The 16,965-nt window shown below is 35.9% G+C and overlaps 1 protein-coding gene and 1 long non-coding RNA gene across 3 annotated transcripts in view; one reads left to right on the top strand and one right to left on the bottom strand.

The window, feature by feature from the left end:
* LOC116503094 (store-operated calcium entry regulator STIMATE-like) overlaps positions 1-9,699 on the top strand; it is a 32,094-nt gene extending 22,395 nt beyond the window's left edge. The window contains exons 5-8 of the mRNA XM_032209271.1: positions 1,478-1,590; positions 2,842-2,919; positions 4,152-4,301; positions 7,521-9,699. Of these exons, the coding sequence (XP_032065162.1) occupies positions 1,478-1,590; positions 2,842-2,919; positions 4,152-4,301; positions 7,521-7,637 (458 nt within the window). The 3' untranslated portion in view covers positions 7,638-9,699. The remainder of the gene's footprint in view (positions 1-1,477; positions 1,591-2,841; positions 2,920-4,151; positions 4,302-7,520) is intronic.
* LOC116503096 lies at positions 7,701-15,201 on the bottom strand. 2 transcript variants are annotated; one of them, XR_004254650.1, is made up of 3 exons: positions 14,784-15,201; positions 11,856-14,597; positions 7,701-7,988 (listed from the first exon to the last, which is right to left on the bottom strand). It is a non-coding gene; the product is annotated as an uncharacterized LOC116503096 (long non-coding RNA). The 2 variants fall into 2 exon arrangements; XR_004254649.1 differs by having other exon boundaries at positions 7,701-7,985.
* Positions 15,202-16,965: the final 1,764 nt, after the last annotated feature.

Genomic DNA, 16,965 nt, shown 5'->3' with positions numbered 1-16,965 from the left:
TAGAAAGAAATTCTCATACTATTCTAAGCCAATTTTTATGCTGATGTATTTTGTGTAAACTAAGTTAACTCCAAGTTATTTGATAAACAAATATTTTTCTACATAATAGGTAAAATAAGAATACCCTCATCCAAACAATTTATATTTTTAAATTATATTTACTTTGCTCGTATGCTAACAATTTCAACATAAACCCTCAAACATATAAGGGGAAAAAGCCAAAATAAACTGTAAAATCCTAAGAAACAGAAATATCTTGTACCTGTGAATTCTGTTTTAGTCACAATATTGTCCAATATGGAATATGGCAATCTTCAACATTTTCCTAGAGTCCAGGAGAAACAAAGCTGACTCAGTTTCTGCCAGAAAGTGATTCAAAACGGAGTGGCTACTAAAAAGATCCTCTTCCAAGCTCCCCTCAAGGAAGAATCAATTGACTCATAACATTGCACAGTACAGTGTATTCCTTCTAGCCTTAAGTTATAACTTGCTTTGCAACCATGAAACCAAACTATTTTTGTTGTCCTGTTATGATTCCATAACTATTTCTAAATACATGATTCTTCTAAAATAAAATGATTAAATGAAATAACATATAGTTGACAAATTAGAGTACTCTTAATTTTATTAATTCACTTTTTTATTATTATTTCCTTGTATTGAAGTCCAATTAATTGGATCTCACATTACTATGGTAGTAAGTGGTGTGTTGGAGAGCCACTTTGTGTTAGTTGGTTGAGAACAGTATTGTTGCTGCTGCTGTTGTAACACATTGTATTTATATTGTCCTTTAATTCATATTAACTACCCAGATTTGCATTGCTGAGATGGATGGCCATGTAAATTCAAATAAGGCATTCTAGATGGAAAAATAGTATTTCTACTTGTGTGCTATTCAATTTTTGCTTTCATGAAACAAATTTGTACAACACTATTCACATCCATGCACACAAACAAAGCAGATTAAGTAATATACCTTAAAACATGTATAAACAGAAAGTAAATCTGGATTTTCAAGTATGTCTTTGAATGATTTCCAATGACTTTGCAACCCTTTTTATTATTCCCAACTGTTTAACAATGAAAGGAACGAAGTAATTCCTATTTATACTTACTCAGCTGACTTGAGGAAAGCTTGTTGTTAGTAGGGAGGAGGAACCTAACAAAGGACTTTGAATTCTAGGACTCAAATTCCAGGGCTCAGAATTCTGAAATACCATGTATGGGTCTTTTGCAGACTACAACTAATAACTCAAAGGATTCTTGTGAGCTATTCAAAACCACTTGGGTGAGAAGGGTTGCTATACAAATTAAATCAATAAATAATATTCTAATATAAAGATGATTACCGCATCTAAAGTTTATCTGCTTTATGAAGACAACAGGCTGATTGATGTGCAGAATTTTGTGATTATGTCAACATAGTTGTCAGCTTGTTTAGCAGATACCTGTATTAACCATTTGTGTTCTTTTGCAGGGGACCCATTGCAATGCCGTGCTTGGGTAGGCCAGTGTGCATTGTACATAATTATCATGATGTTTGAGAAAACAATCATAATTATAGTCCTCCTAATACCTCAGTGGAAAGAGGTTTGAAGCTTTTTTTTTTTTAAACTACACTCAATAATACGTGAATTAGCAATGTATATTTTTGGTGTGTACTGTGTTCTCCAATTTGATCCTCCAGCTCTCAATGCCATGATCAGGGAATGGAAGATGTAGTCCAACACAGTTGAAAAACATAAGGCGGGATGAAGATTGCATTAATAAAAGTAATACAAATATTCATAACTAAGCCTCTGGTTATCCTTAACAATCAAGTTTTAATGGCTTGATTTTACTACGTTACTAAAACATAGGTGTGCTTCTGTTCAAATTAGTAAAACAATATTAAGTTCAAGAAGGCAAATTCCATCTGAAAGTTAGAAAAACTTGCTGAGTGAAATCAGTTACTGAGGGGAGCAATAATTTCCCATTGACATGAAATGTCCAGGCAAAGGCTAACTAGACATTGTTCTGAATGGAATTGCATTTGTTGACAACTCTTAAGATTGTGTAATTTCATTCTACGTGAACTCTAAATTATAACAATATAGTTACTAGATTATTTTTTTAATGTTCTGTACATTAGATGTTCTTCCATTTCTCACTTTTTTCTCCAGAAATATTTTCTGAATAAAACATACACATATACAAATTATAACTGTATAATAGCAAATTATATTTCTGGTAAACAACATAAATTATAAGGCAAAGTATAAAATTGTAGTTTATTTGACAGAGTTTGGATGATGGTCTAAATAAATGATCACTTAAAACATGAAACCTTGCTGTAAAGGGCCGTTCACCATTCCTGTCAACAACTTAAATGATTCCATCATGCCATAAACTAATACAAAAGGTATAGAGATGAGTTACTTCTCTTTCCTTTTCAGATTAATACTTACTGAGCAAAATTTGCATGAAGCTGATAGGAAAGTTGGTGCTATGATCTGGATGACCTTAACATCTGAGGCTATATTGTTCAAGGAATTAAAAATCAATAATTTCCTTTTAGCAACTGCTAAATCACTGTAGATTAAAGCTTGTTAATATTAATATTCACCTTTTTTGTACCAGCAGTTAAAATCATGTAGATTCCTGTTTTAAAAGGAAGTAAACCCAATTTGTAGGGTACTAAAGACCCCATTTTTAATTTAATCTAAAGCATTGTTTTCTGCCCAATTTATTCTTCCCAATTGTCTCATTAATCTACTACTTTATACAGTGCCAGTATAAGCGCAGAACTCAGTTGTATATGTATGTAATTCCATGATGTTAACATATTTTTCCTCTTTGCAGATAGCTTTGTTGAACCCTATAGAGAATCCTGAGTTGGAGTTGGCTATTGTGATGCTGATAGTCCCCTTCTTTGTAAATGTTAGTATAAATAACATCTTTTGAATATTTGATCTTTTTTGCAATATTTGGAGTCCAAATATATAGTGGCAACATCCAAGATACATATATGCTAGCCCCATAAAGTTGGACTTGTTTAATTTTTACAATACTAATTAATTCTGGTGTGTAGTTTGTGAACCTCCTATTTAATGCATGCAGGGGTATTAGATTATTCCTACATAAACAAACCTTTTAAAAATGGTGATTGTACTTTATGTTTGTGATTTTAACAAAAATTCAAAAGAAAATAATTGTAGGTTACTTCCTTCATTTTGCTTTCATGAATGGAAATAATTATTACTTGATACTAAATTAATCCACAAAATAAATATACAAATGAAGGCAGCATCATTAAAGAGAAATACAACTTCAACATTTATAAACACAGCAGTGAAACAAAGGGACAAAAAAAAAGGACAATTAAATTAAAAGGGCTCAAGCAGCTAAAATTTCATCTATCATTAAATGGATTGTTTACATTTTAAACATCTGGATATAGAACTTTAGAATGCTTTCAGGATATTTTTATCTGCAGATTTTAAAAATAGGGAAATGAATCCTGCAAAGATGTTCAGTTGCTTTCTATGTTGTCAAATCCTGTATATGGCCAAGAATGACAGCCAAAGTCAACCTACCAGAGAGAGTTTCTTGCTTCGTGGTTTTGTGCGACTCGGGTTCCATACTAGTTCAGGAGTGTATATACACATTCATGAAATAATAGGTACAATTCAAAAACATTATCTGCAATACATTTATTTTGCATTCTAGACATTTTTGCTATGTCAATGACTTTTTAAATACCAGTAGTTGCTTTGGCATTTTGCCATTAGTTTTAATAGTTAACTAGCAGGATTTTATATTTAAAGATTCTGTAATACAATTTACAAATTGTATTTTTAAATACATTTTGATAGTCTGATTTGTTCAGTTCTTTCCAATGCATATCACACTTTTATGGGCATAAAGACTTTTGTGCCACTTGCAAATTACAAGTATTGAATAGCTATTGAAATTATTTTTATATTTTTTGAGTTTATGACCTTGAGAAAAGATCTAGTGAACTTCAGTTTTAAAATTCTATCTTTCTTAATGAGCCATGTAATTGTATATATTTGGATAGAGGTTTCTATACTGTAAATCCCTTGAATCTAATAACTGTCCAACAATATGAAAGATAAGGGGAACTTAACATGACTGCTCCTTTTTAATAGGCATTAATGTTTTGGGTTGTTGATAACTTCCTTATGAAGAAAGGAAAGACAAAAGCTAAACTTGAAGAAAAAGAATCAGGTCAAGATTCAAGAAATGGGAGCAAAATCCGATACAGGAGAGCAGCGTCGCATGAGGAATCAGAGTCAGAGGCAAGTTCTAATTTTTATTTATTTATTTACGTTCCCCTGTTTTCTGTTCATTTTGAGCATCAAGGCAGCCATGGGAAGTAAATAAAACATGGAAGTAAAAAATTTAAAAGCAGACTTCAATTCACACTTAAAATCTGGCAAATGACATGCACCTTTGGTCTTCTTAAGGTATAATGAGTAACTACGGAACCTGCCAATTACTGAAAATTAGAATATCAGTAAGTATGCCTCCAACAGCAAGGGTGTCTTCAGAAAGGCCTGTCTTGCTGATCTTAAAGACCTGGCATGCCTCTAATAGGGGAGAATATCGCTCAGATAGCCAAGACCTAAGGTAATTCAGGGGTGAAATAATAACATCAGCATCTTAAATGTGTCCAATAAACAATTGTCAACCTATGCAACTTGTTCAGAGGTGGCATTATATGAACTTGGTTCCATACACTGAATAGCAGCTTACTGATTGCAGGAATAATCGGGGATGGTTCAGTAAACGTAACAATGCAGACTTGCTCCTTGTAAGATCTATCTAATAACAACTGAGAACTTTCAGACTTTGAACTTCTCTTTCAATGAACTACAACAGCATTTAAAGCAGCATGCAACTCAGTCCCAGAGACTAAATTCCTAATAACAAATAGCAAATATGTTCATAGAGAATAGAGCAGACACTGCTTTTGATATATATCTGAACATAAATGGCATGGAAGTCCTGGTATTTTGTGATTTTTTCATGTTCCTTCTCGGCGATTCTGCTATCACCTGGTATTGCGATGTCTATGATTGTTTACCTTATTTTTCTCAACCAATGTGATGTCTAGTGTATTATGCGCCAGTATTTTGTCCGTTTGTATACGGAAATCCCACAAGATCTTGACCATCTGATTTTCGGTGACTTTTTCAGGCTGATGTTCCCACCAGTTTGTTGCTGTTTTAATATTATAATTTTTGCACAAATTCCAATGGATCATTTGTGCTACTGAATTGTGCCGCAATTTATAATCAGTCTTCGTGATTTTTTTACAGCAGCTGAGTATGTGATCAAGAGTTTCATCAGCTTCTTTGCAAAGTCTGCATTTGGCATCATCAGAGGATTTTTCGATTTTGGCCTTAATGGCATTTGTGCGGATAGCTTGTTCTTGCGCAGCCAGAATTAGTGACTCTGTTTCTTTCTTTAATGTACTTGTTGTTAACCATAATCAAGTTTGTTAACTGTCCACTTTATCTTTTATTTTTCCAGAAATTGGCCATGCAATGCCATATTATTATTATTATTATTATTATTATTATTATTATTATTATTATTATACAATTCTATCACAGCAGCCAGTTGTTTCGCCGTATTTGGCATTGGTTACTACTACTACTACTACTACTACTACTACTACTACTACTACTACTACTACTATTATTATTTACGAGTAATAGTTATATCCATGCTAATTTAATTTGTTTTATTAATTACAAAAGTATGTTAATCCTAAATCAGAAAACAGAAGAACAGATTTGTCAGGGACCTTGGAGGTCTAGTAAAAAAGCAAAGTGTCTGCTCTGTGGACCATGGAATAACATATGGTAGATATCATTTGTGTTAGTTTCAGCATATTTCACAGCAAATTGGGATTCTGTGGGGAAAAGTTGAGGTGCACTAATATTTTGGCCATGTTTATAGGTGGGATACCAATTAGTTTATTGAAGTTGAATGGTAAGGGTAGAATTGGGAGTCATAGTTTGATGTCAACTTATTCCATAGTTCCAAATGGCTTCCCAAATCAATTTCATGCAGATGTTAAACATATAAAATAAGACAAATTCTGTGGGATACCAAAGATTAACAGTTTATATCAAGTGTGCCAATCCCATTGTCCACAGGCTGCATGCAACCCTGGACAGCTAGTAATGAAACTCTACAAGATTGTAAACTTTTAACATCATTATGTGATTTATGTATATTAACTATATTGTATATTTTTATGAGATCCAAGACAATTCCTCTTCACTCAGTGACCCTTTTGGTCCTGGCAAGCCAAAAGGTTGGATACCCATAGTTTAGGCAATGAATAATTGCCTCTAAATAAATTTCCCAGCAAAAGGCAATAGGAAGCACAGGTACCACTGCAAAACAGTTCAATCCCACTAGATGTTCCACAGCAGAACAGGAAAACAAGTCAGTCTGCATCCCTTCCCAGCCTCAGATGCAGACAGCATAATTCATCCATTTAAAGCAACCAAAGTATGTCAGTACCAGAGACAAATTAGAAACCAAATTGAAATGTTTCTAGATAATCAGTATTGTTCAGATGTGTCTGGAGTGAGGAGATATCCCTTTCTTAATCAACTTTCCCAGAAACTAAATGTTTGAGGCTGGATTGCAGTTATCTAGAACTTCTCATTAAGCAAGAGTGTTTTCAGTAGAAACCTATAATTTATCATATTTTTCAGAGTATATGACACATCTTTTCCCTCTCAAAAAAGAGGGTGAAAATCTGGGTATGTCTTATACACTGAATACAGCATTTTTGGCCTACCGAAACCCCACCCCCTTTGCAAAAATGGACCTGCAGAGGGCTTGGGAGGCTTGCAAAGTGCTCCTGAGGGCTGGGGAGAGCAAAAAAAAAAAAGCCAAAAATATGCCATTTCCATCCCCCCCCCCAGCCCCCAGGAACACTCTAAGAGCCTCCCAAAGCTCTGCATGCCCTTTCCCCCCACACAAAAAAAAGAGGCGTGCAAGGGGTTTGGGAGGCCTGCAGAGTGCAAAAACTTTTTTTTAAATTTACCTATTCAAAATCATGGTGCATCTTATACTCAAATGTGTCTTATAGTCTGAAAAATATGGTATCTCCCTGAATTAGGCAGAGATCACATCCTGCCCCAAAGAATCCTTAATAATTCCCTTAGGTTTCTTTATCCTGAACTACTCAGTTCAGAGTCTTTGTGTCTCTCTGTCTTTCTGCACCATAATTATATTTCAATTTCTTAGTATATCTTAAGTGATTTTAATAGAAACAAATATTCACATACACTTATAAATTAAATTCCTTCAATTGCAGCAAATAAGTTCAGATAAAATAACCAGTTTAAATTATACTTTGAGAAATTATATTATATTATATTATATTAAATCAAAGCTACAAGTTACTTTTAATGCCAAAGTATTTGCTGAGCTATCTTTAAATGTGTGAAATTTGGTGTAATTTTAATTGCATCTCTTTTTGTCTTTAGATTCTAATTTCAGCAGATGATGAAATGGAGGAATCTGACATGGAAGAAGATCTTAGGAGACTGACTAATTTAAAGTCTGTTAAGAAAAAGAAACATCGCTTTGGTCTGCCTGTATGACAGGCTCTGCAGTTTGGATACTTGCAGGTTAATGAGGGATCTCTCCACCTCAGTGAATTTTCACTTGGCCATAGGATGCTTGTTGCCTCAAGACTGTGAATCAAAGGGAACACAGACCATTGGAAACACTTACCTGTTCAGTTGCACTATGGAAAATATGCAAGAATCTCTTCTCAACATGTGTTCACAAATTCTTGTCACCACGGTGGCTTAGATGGAGGAGAGCCTTCAGAAGAGGCACAGAATACCATCACTTCACTGTGGTTCCTCAGAGACACTCCGGAAATAACAGGAGGATTGACAAACTTTGAATCAGTATGTTTCCAGTATCCAGATTTTTGCAGCATACTGCTGAAGCAGAATAGTTTTACAGTTACAAATTAATGGTATCTATGGAACTAATGGGCTGCAAAGGTGTTTTTTTTTCAGATCTCTTCTAACCTGTTTAAACTTTTATATTTAAGTTATATTTTCATACTGGGATATTTAAGAAGTCTCTTTGTCAAAGAAATTGTACTGTTGATTAGTGTGTGTGGTTAAAAAGGTCAGATGTGCAACAAAAATGGTTTTCCATTGTCTATATCACATAAAGAAGGATAGTGCAGGGACAAAGGGAAGTAGCATCTGATTGCTTTCTAGAATGAGATGGTCTTGCTCCGAAGAGAATCCGAAACAAAGAACAATGAAGTGGCAGCAGTGATCACTTTTGAAACAGGGGTGTTGTTCTGTGTGTATGCTGAGCACTTTAGCAGAAAAGCAACAAATACATGGTTTTCTTCTATATATAAACTAAACACTTAAAGCTATTTTGATAATAATGGTTTCTTCAGTATTTGCAAATCCTTTGATCTCACAGCAAAACTATTCCAAAGCTTCAGCAAACATTCCTTGTCTTCAAAAGCTAATGTAATACAGATAAGAGCATTTTGCTTCTTCTCAGTGCAGTTCAGCTGGCTACTAGAGAAACCATGAATTACTATGGCTTATTCTCTCTTTTTCTTTTCTTTTCTTTTTGTTAAGTCTCATTTCAGATGGCTAAGTCAGAGTCAAAGCATAGTATAATGAACATATCTGGTGATTAATGTTAATGTCATTATGCCTACCTAGGGTTACTGGGAAGTGTCTTTGTTGATGAACTACTTTTAGGCTTCTTGTAATTGTGATGTTTGATAGCCCATTTCCTTACTACTTGCACTGATGGCTATTGCCTGTTTGGTAGGGCAAAGGAAACAGTAGCCAATGGTAGGAAGAGCCAGCTAATTCTAGTTCTGTCCTCATCCTCATCTCTCTTGATGATGCTAAAAATATTCAACAGTAGACAGCAGTGCAATTCCTTAATATTGACCTAAAAAGATTAATAATAATCTTTTAAGACACTGGGACAGTGATATGTTAATGTACTTGGTTCTCTGATGATTTCTCCTATTACTTTTCCCAACCATTCCATTGAGTATCTATTCCAGGAAACGCTTAGGGACAGAGTGGTGCTGTCTATATACAGAGAGAAGGGTGTCTTAAGAGTGGTCACCTTAACATTTTTCTTAGTTTTCAATTAATTAAAAACTAATGGCTTTGCCTCTCCTCTGCTGTGCTCTGCTCTGAAATGGCAATGACAAGTAGCGGACTGGCATATAGTTCTTTACCTCTCCTTTAAGTTACTATAAGCCTGTTTACAGCAGAGGAGTATCTATGCTACATTTTAGAAAGTCATACTTAAAACTATTTTTGGAAATTTGCTGTACCTCTGGGAATGAGAGAAGCAATGTTAAGCACAATGAACACAAATTCTAGATCAGGGGTGTCAAACCTGATCGTATCCGGGGCCATACTGGGATGTTTTTGCCTTTGCGGAACCAGGGTGGGCGTGGTCTGTGCGGGGCATATTCGGCCCACAGACCGCCAGTTTGACAGACCTGTTCTAGATCTAGGGACCTGAAATTTGTAACTCTTGTCTTTTTAAGAATGGTCCCAGAGATTCCCTTCTAGGTTTTGTATTGACTACTTTCCACTAGGTCACTTTTATCCTTCCACATATTTATTTTCTGTCCCAAATACAGAAAAAGCCCAAATCAAGGGCTTTAAAAAGTTATCAAAATTTCTTTCCTTCCTTATTTATCACATTTTTTTTAAAACAATCAAACTAGTGCTGTGCCAAAGCCTGCCTTAGAATATCTTAAATATTTTTTTTTTCTGTCATATTCTCAGGTTACTTGAGAATTACTTCCCTTGATGATGTTTTTATTGGAGGTGAGAAAAGCAACTGCTGCTGTTTTCTGTGATACAGTTTTCTATCATTCATAAGCTTCCCTGGCTACTCACCCTTCCCAATCTGGAAAGCAAACGTGAGGCCAAAAATTGAAAAGATTGTTATATAGTTCAAGATGAGATGTTCAAATACAACCCTTGGCCACCACATCAAAAATAATGCAAGAACACTATACCAGAATATCTCTAAAATTGCTTTTTGAAATAATTTTAAAAATTAATTTTAATTTAATATTTTTTAATTTTTTCTTCAATTACCAAAAGAAATAAAATTGCAGGATATTTTTTTCCAAATGACTGGCATAAACACTGGCTACCAAATCTTTTACATATCTAGTGTTCATATTGTAAGCATGCAAACTTTTACTGAAAACCCTAAGTATTTGGTACCTTCTTCCTTAACCTTATTTGTTCAAAAGACAAATCAACATTTTCTCCACTTGCATCCCTGAATTCCAGATGCATTTCCATTCAAAAACTGTTATAACAGACCCTTCCAAGAAGAAAGATACTGCTCTTGGTTTGCATAAACAAAACTATACTGTGCACACTTCTTTAGTTAGTCTGGATTAAATTACACGCATCCTGCCCTGGCACTAGCATGCACTTCAAGACACTATTTGCATCCATTCTGGTGAAGTGACTAATAGGTTCTATATCCTTCTGTCTTTTCTTTTCCCACCTCTTCTCTTCAAATTTATTGAATTCGTAGGCTGCCTAACTGGTGTGAAGTTGAGCAGTTTTCCCATTATATATATATATAATGGAAGTAGTGATCTTCCTCCCATATTTGGGCATACCGGGGGTTGTAAAATCTAAATAGATACCTTTCACCCTGGCTTGGCTGATAAGGAGTCGAGCTCTGTGGCTTAGTGGCTAACACATCTGCCTAAGATGCAATACAGCACAGGTTCAATTCCCAGTAATGGTATGGCTAGCTGATGAGAGCTAAATAGCTTGAAATAGATCTATACTAGTCTCCCTTTATTTATTTATCAGCACAAATACAACAAATATGTATGTATGTATGTATGTATGTATGTATGTATGTCTTTTCCCATGTAAGATTGAGATTGTCTTGGCACCGTTTCAATGAGGTCTCACTCACCATCTTCAGGCTGGGTTTTGTGCTTAAAGCGTGGTCAGAGCTGCCGTCTTGAAGGCTGTCTTGATATTGTGTTTGTGGAGAATTTTGCTGATACTACAGATAAAATCAGCAAAATTCTCCACAAACACAATATCAAGACAGGCTTCAACATGAATAACCCCCCACAACCCCCACAGCATGAATAAATGTGACAATACCTCCCACCTACCAGACATCTGGAAACCAGCCCTAATCAAGAAACGAGCCCCACCCACCACCCATTACAACACGAAACAACAATGGACACACAGTCAGCACCAATCTACCAATCATGATACAACCACACAACCAATCATTCCACTTACTAAAACAACGCCAGCACTCCACACATACCCACCAAGATTTATAGAAATACGGCAGCTCCGACCACGCTTTAAGCCCAAAACCCAGCCTGAAGATGGTGAGTGAAACCTCGCCGAAATGTTGCCAAGACAATCTCAATTTTACATGGGAAAAGACCTGAATACAACAAGACCAGCATACCTACACCAGTGAAAATCTACAAAAACATATATACACACACACACATACACTAAAAAGACTTGTGAAGGGAGAGAAAGATAACACTCAAGGAAAGAAAACATAAATGTCTTTCCCATCATCCCTAATGTAAAGAGGGTGCCTGGAAGCATGCTAAATCAAGGCCTAGGGAACAGCTAAATATTTAAGGACCTTCCTAATGTATGGGGGTAGGGCATACTCCTCCCTACTGCATTTTCTTGAAAAAAGAGGCTTCCTTTGTTTTTACCCTCTTCTCTAGCCCTCGTAAGTTGTTTCCCGAATCTACAAACCCAATGCTGACTTACTAAGGAGCAAGATAGCTAATCCTTTGTAGGTTGCAGGGTGGCAAGTCCTGACTGGGGGCAGATAACCAAATTACAGAAGTGCCGCATGAGCCTCCAGGGGCCAGCCCCCATTGATTGTTTGGCTGGTTTCCATGCTCATTTCAAACAGCAAGAGATGTCAGGAGAAAAAAAATCTAATAATAAAACAGAGAAAGAGAGAGAGGTTATATTTTGAGCCTTAAACATATTCATTGATAGGAGCTCAGATCTTTTCCAAGGCATTTTGTATACTTTGGCTATGAATACTTTATTTAGCAGAGAACAAGTTAAAGCTGATCCTAGCTTTCAGAGAAATTATTGGGCTTAGGATGCAAAAGTGGATTCTGCTGTTTTGAGTGGGGGTTTTCTCTACTACCACCACCCTTTTCTTTTTGGACTGGTGGTAATTTTAAGGTGAAGAGTGCTTACTTCTCTTAGGGGATGTTCTTAAGGTCCTGTCTTAGAGAAGGACAGACTAGAAAGTGTTGTCTTATTCTATAGTATATTTCCAGGACATTCCTTTTTTGTGTTTAGATGAAAAGAAAACCCAATTATTTATTAAGTATAACACTAAAAGAAGCTCCTATAAAGCGATAGGGCAGTGCCCATGATTAATATTGCTTCCAACCATACTGTTTTTTATGTTTTTACTATATAATTCTAATACTGTAAATCACTGTTTATCAACCATGATATTTTAAAGCAGGTTTTGTTCGTACCAATTCATTAAAGAGATAGTAGCATGGTCCTCTTAATTGTTCAGCAGAATGAAAACTCAGAAAAATGTATTTTTTTTAAGAGATAATGAAACAAACAATGCCAAACACCTGTTATTTTCTGTTTGCCTTATGAATTTTAACAGTATGCAAAATGCAAAAACTTTCTTCATTTTATCCAGTGGCGTCTATTGTGTACAGACTACTTTTGGGATAGGTGTGTTGCTGCCGAGGGAGGGGGGGGTTCTAAAACACTAAACCTAAAGCCTTAAATGTGTTTAAATAGTCCACCGTTAAACAGAGTTCAGATTTACTGTTTTGTGTTGAATGGCATTGTCCAGCAGCCTGATTTAAGGCTCAAAAGAAGGAATAATGTTCTTCTTAAGTATGATTCTGTCAGTGCTTTTTTGTAAAATAATGCTGATCTTTTTCTAATGAGTTTGAGATTCAGGTCTTTCTACACTTAGAAATTTGTAATAGAATGTTGAATTTGCTGGAGCAAAATGGTAGCCTTCCCGTTTCCAAATGACTAAGAAACAAAAATAAAATGAGATTAATCTTAACAAAAGATTAGCATTCCTCATGAAATCAGGACTTCTGATATCTAACAGAATTGTTTTGGAAACCCTATGGTCATTAATGCAGCCTTCATTTTTTTGACTTCAGTGTTTTAATGTCTCCCCGACTACTCTTAAGTAAAAAGTAAAATGTCCTGTACAAATGTTGCTGGTGTTTCTCTTCAGGGAAAAGACCTCAAACTCGTTGAATTGTGAACCAAACTAAAACAATGCAAAATGTCCCAGAGCCATTCTTTCACAAGCAAGTGCTTAGGTTTTCCATTAAGCCTAGCTGGAAAAGAACAGGGCAGGGCCAGAATGTGCAGCCTTACATTTGCTTCTTTACAAGTTGGGTCTTTGTGCTTTTTGTGCATAGCAAATTGCAGATTTTAGCTTCCATATGACAAGAGCGATAATGGCGAACACACAGATTCAGCCACATTGATCATAGGAGACTTGCAATGCATCAAAACTGTTAATGTTCAGTAAATGAGGGGGAAATGGTGGCTTTAAATATAGAAACATCTTGAATCTCTTTTCTTTTTTTAGTTAAAGGGGTATTCCAGATTGATGTGTCCATAAATGGGAAAACTTGAGAGAATGAAACTTGGAAGCCAGGAGATCTTCCTCACTGGAAGAAGGGGTCAGAACAGTGATTTTACCAGTTCTACCCTTTTCCACGGCTGCCTCCATTATTGTCCCATGAAACAACTTTTTAGAAAGCACAAGGTAGAAGGAGGGAGAATAAGAACTGGATCCAGCCATTGCTAATTAATACACAATGTTTTTTGAAGGATTCAAAATGAAAATGAATGTCAGTCCTACAGCATTCAAAAGGAAACCATAAGGCCCACCAGATCATAATTTTACTGTTGGTATTTTATGAAAATGGAAAGCATATGTGTTGTACCTAAATAATGGTTTACAATAAAATCTGATTTCATACAAATCTGTCATTACTTGTCTTTAACACATGACCTACATGTAATTTGGGATAGTTTTAACTGGTATCAGACATCAGAGTTATAGAAACCTGATGTTGGAGGGAACCATGCAACTGCCTCCTTAACACAGGATCAAATTAGAACATGCCAGACCAATCAAGCCACTACTCCAATGAAGGGGAACCCATTATCATTCTGGAGGTGGCTGATGGACCAATAACAGATTACATCTCTCTCCCCTGTACATTCTGCGCTCCCACCCCATCTTTGTTGTGTGTTGGAATTGCTTTCTAGTCGGGTTAAATCCCTTGTTCTGTATCCTGCACCTTGTTATCATTCTAACAAGTCTTCACTTTCTTCTGTCTGATTTAATTCAGGTAGTTAAAGAGTGTTATATTTCTTACCTCCACTCTTTACACAAAACTAAATGTCCCCAGCTACTCCAGTCTCTTTTTATTCTCTATTTCTTAAAATGTACTACCCAGAAATGGACATTCAAGGAAGAATCTGAAGAAAGTAGAATATAATAGAATGATCACTTTCTGTCATTCGAAAAAAATATGGTTTTATTGATACAGGCTTAAACTACATCTGCTTTTTTTTGTAACCACATTACATATGTTCTTTCTTCCTTAGAACTATTAACATTAGGTATGCTTATCCTAAAACTCAGTTTTTACAACCCTGTAATACCTTATTTCGGGATAGAGTCAGGAGATTGGATGGAGCTGAGTGTTTACTGGCCGGATGCCCTTCTTGATGCCATGCAGAGTTTGCAGTAGATATTTTTTCTTTGTGCCCTAGGAGAGAAACATCTGTTACTTAGGAATTAACATTCAACCTTCCAAGTGGAGGTGAGTGTCTTCACCACTAGGCCACCATGCCACTCTAAGCTTATCCTATAACTATGTGATTTCTGTTTCAAAATGGGGAAAAAAAGTGCTCTTGTATCTCTTAAGTATAATTATGCTAATTTAAGCCTGTTTCTCTCAAAATCTTTTAGACTTTCTTTCTTTCCAGAGTAATGAATAATCTCTAGATCCAATGAGCATTCCCTGTACTTCTTCATCCAAGACATCAAGGTATACCAAATAGAAGTACTGAAAGCCAATTTGACTTTTTAATGTATTCATTCATTTGGCAGAATCACCCTGAGATTGTGGAGTTAAAGGACTCAGGGTGATCCTGCCAAATGGACTAATATATTAAAAAGTTAAATTGGCTTTTAGTATTTCTAGTTGGTATACCTGGACCCTATTTGATTAATCAGAAATGTACTGACTGCTAGTTGTATTTAAAATTATCAAAATAATTGTTTAGAACCAGATTATTTCAAAGAACATCCCCATCTATAATTTTAAAGAGAAGTTCCATCAGCCATGTTTGGGCTTATAACTTCACCTAAGGTGTCTTAAATCATAATGTAAGAAATTAGTTTGTGTTTTAGCAATTGGCTGATTTTTCAGAATATTTTTTAAAATGCTCTTATTAAAAAACAGGAGTTAAAATTAATATAGCTGGAATTCATAGACTACTGTATATACTCGCGTATAAGCCTAGTTTTTCAGCCCACTTTTTGGGCTGAAAAAAGCCGCCTCGGCTTATACTCGAGTCAGTGAAAAATTTGCCTGAAATGGAGGAGAAAAAGGGGCGGGGCCATGCCGCTGGGTGACACTCGTGAATGGCCCAGTGCCCCTGTGAGTTTCCCCTCCCTCTGTGTCAGTTTGCCGCGCAGCGCGCACCGCACCATCCCCCCTCCTCACGTTCTAATGTAATGCAGGGCTGTCTTACGATTCCCCTTCCTCCCCCTCCTGCCGCTCTGCAACGATGTCGCACATCCTCCTTGTTATGGCAAGCAGCCACATAGCGATGTCCCACCTCCTCTGGTACAGTGATCCAATGATAGGAATCACTGTGCCGTGTGTCATAGGAGGCGGGACATCGCTCCCGCGGCTGCACGGGACATTATCATCACAGCGGGACATCAGCATCATGAGGTGAGTGAAGTATTTCATTGAATACACCGCTAGTTTACTGTTTTTCTTTGAAATAAATATTCAAAAACATTATTGGTATCTATTTTTATTTTTGAAATTTACCGGTAGCTGCTGCATTTCCCACCCTAGGCTTATACTCGAGTCAATAACTTTTCCAGTTTTTTGTGGTAAAATTAGGTGCCTCGGCTTATATTCGGGTCGGCCTATACTCGAGTATATACGGTATTTTAAATAAAAGGAAGAATGTTGATTTTTCTCTTAGTGTCATGTCATGAACTGCTTTCCTAATGACTTGAGGTTTAACAGCAGTTTGCTGATATCTGCCTATCTTGTACTGAATTAATTGTGTAAGTCTTTTGGATCTGAACTGAGATTAGTAGCTCATACAGATATAATTTTTGATTTAATATTTTTGCAGTGATCTTTTTGAAACAAGCTTTCAACGAGCTTTTTTTTAAAAAAAAAAAACACTTATATTCCTTGCTCATTCTTTCCTTTTTTGAGGGCATTGGAGGTAACTTGTCAAATATATTCCTGTATTTTTTTTCTGATTAAAAAAGTATGATGTTTTTTTCAAACAAACCATGCCAACACCCTCCTACCCACCCCCACACAAAATAGTTGGTGGACAATTTGAAAAAAGAGAATACTCAGAATTTGTTACAGAAGCTTTCAAAATTTCCAAATCTAATCAGGCAAGATGGCACAGCCAAAAGGTGCAGAGGGGAAGGGAAAAGGGCCAAAGAAACAACCTTCAAATGAAATGTGTGAAGAGATTTGCAGACATTCTTGTGACACTCTGTCAAGTGCTATAGTAGTAACAAATGTATGGCATTCCGATCCTTTTTGGATTTTAGCAGCCCTCAATTGTTTGTCAA

The sequence above is a fragment of the Thamnophis elegans genome, chromosome 2, assembly GCF_009769535.1.
Source record: "Thamnophis elegans isolate rThaEle1 chromosome 2, rThaEle1.pri, whole genome shotgun sequence".
Lineage (NCBI taxonomy): Eukaryota > Metazoa > Chordata > Lepidosauria > Squamata > Colubridae > Thamnophis > Thamnophis elegans.
This window is presented reverse-complemented; position numbering and strand designations above follow the sequence as displayed.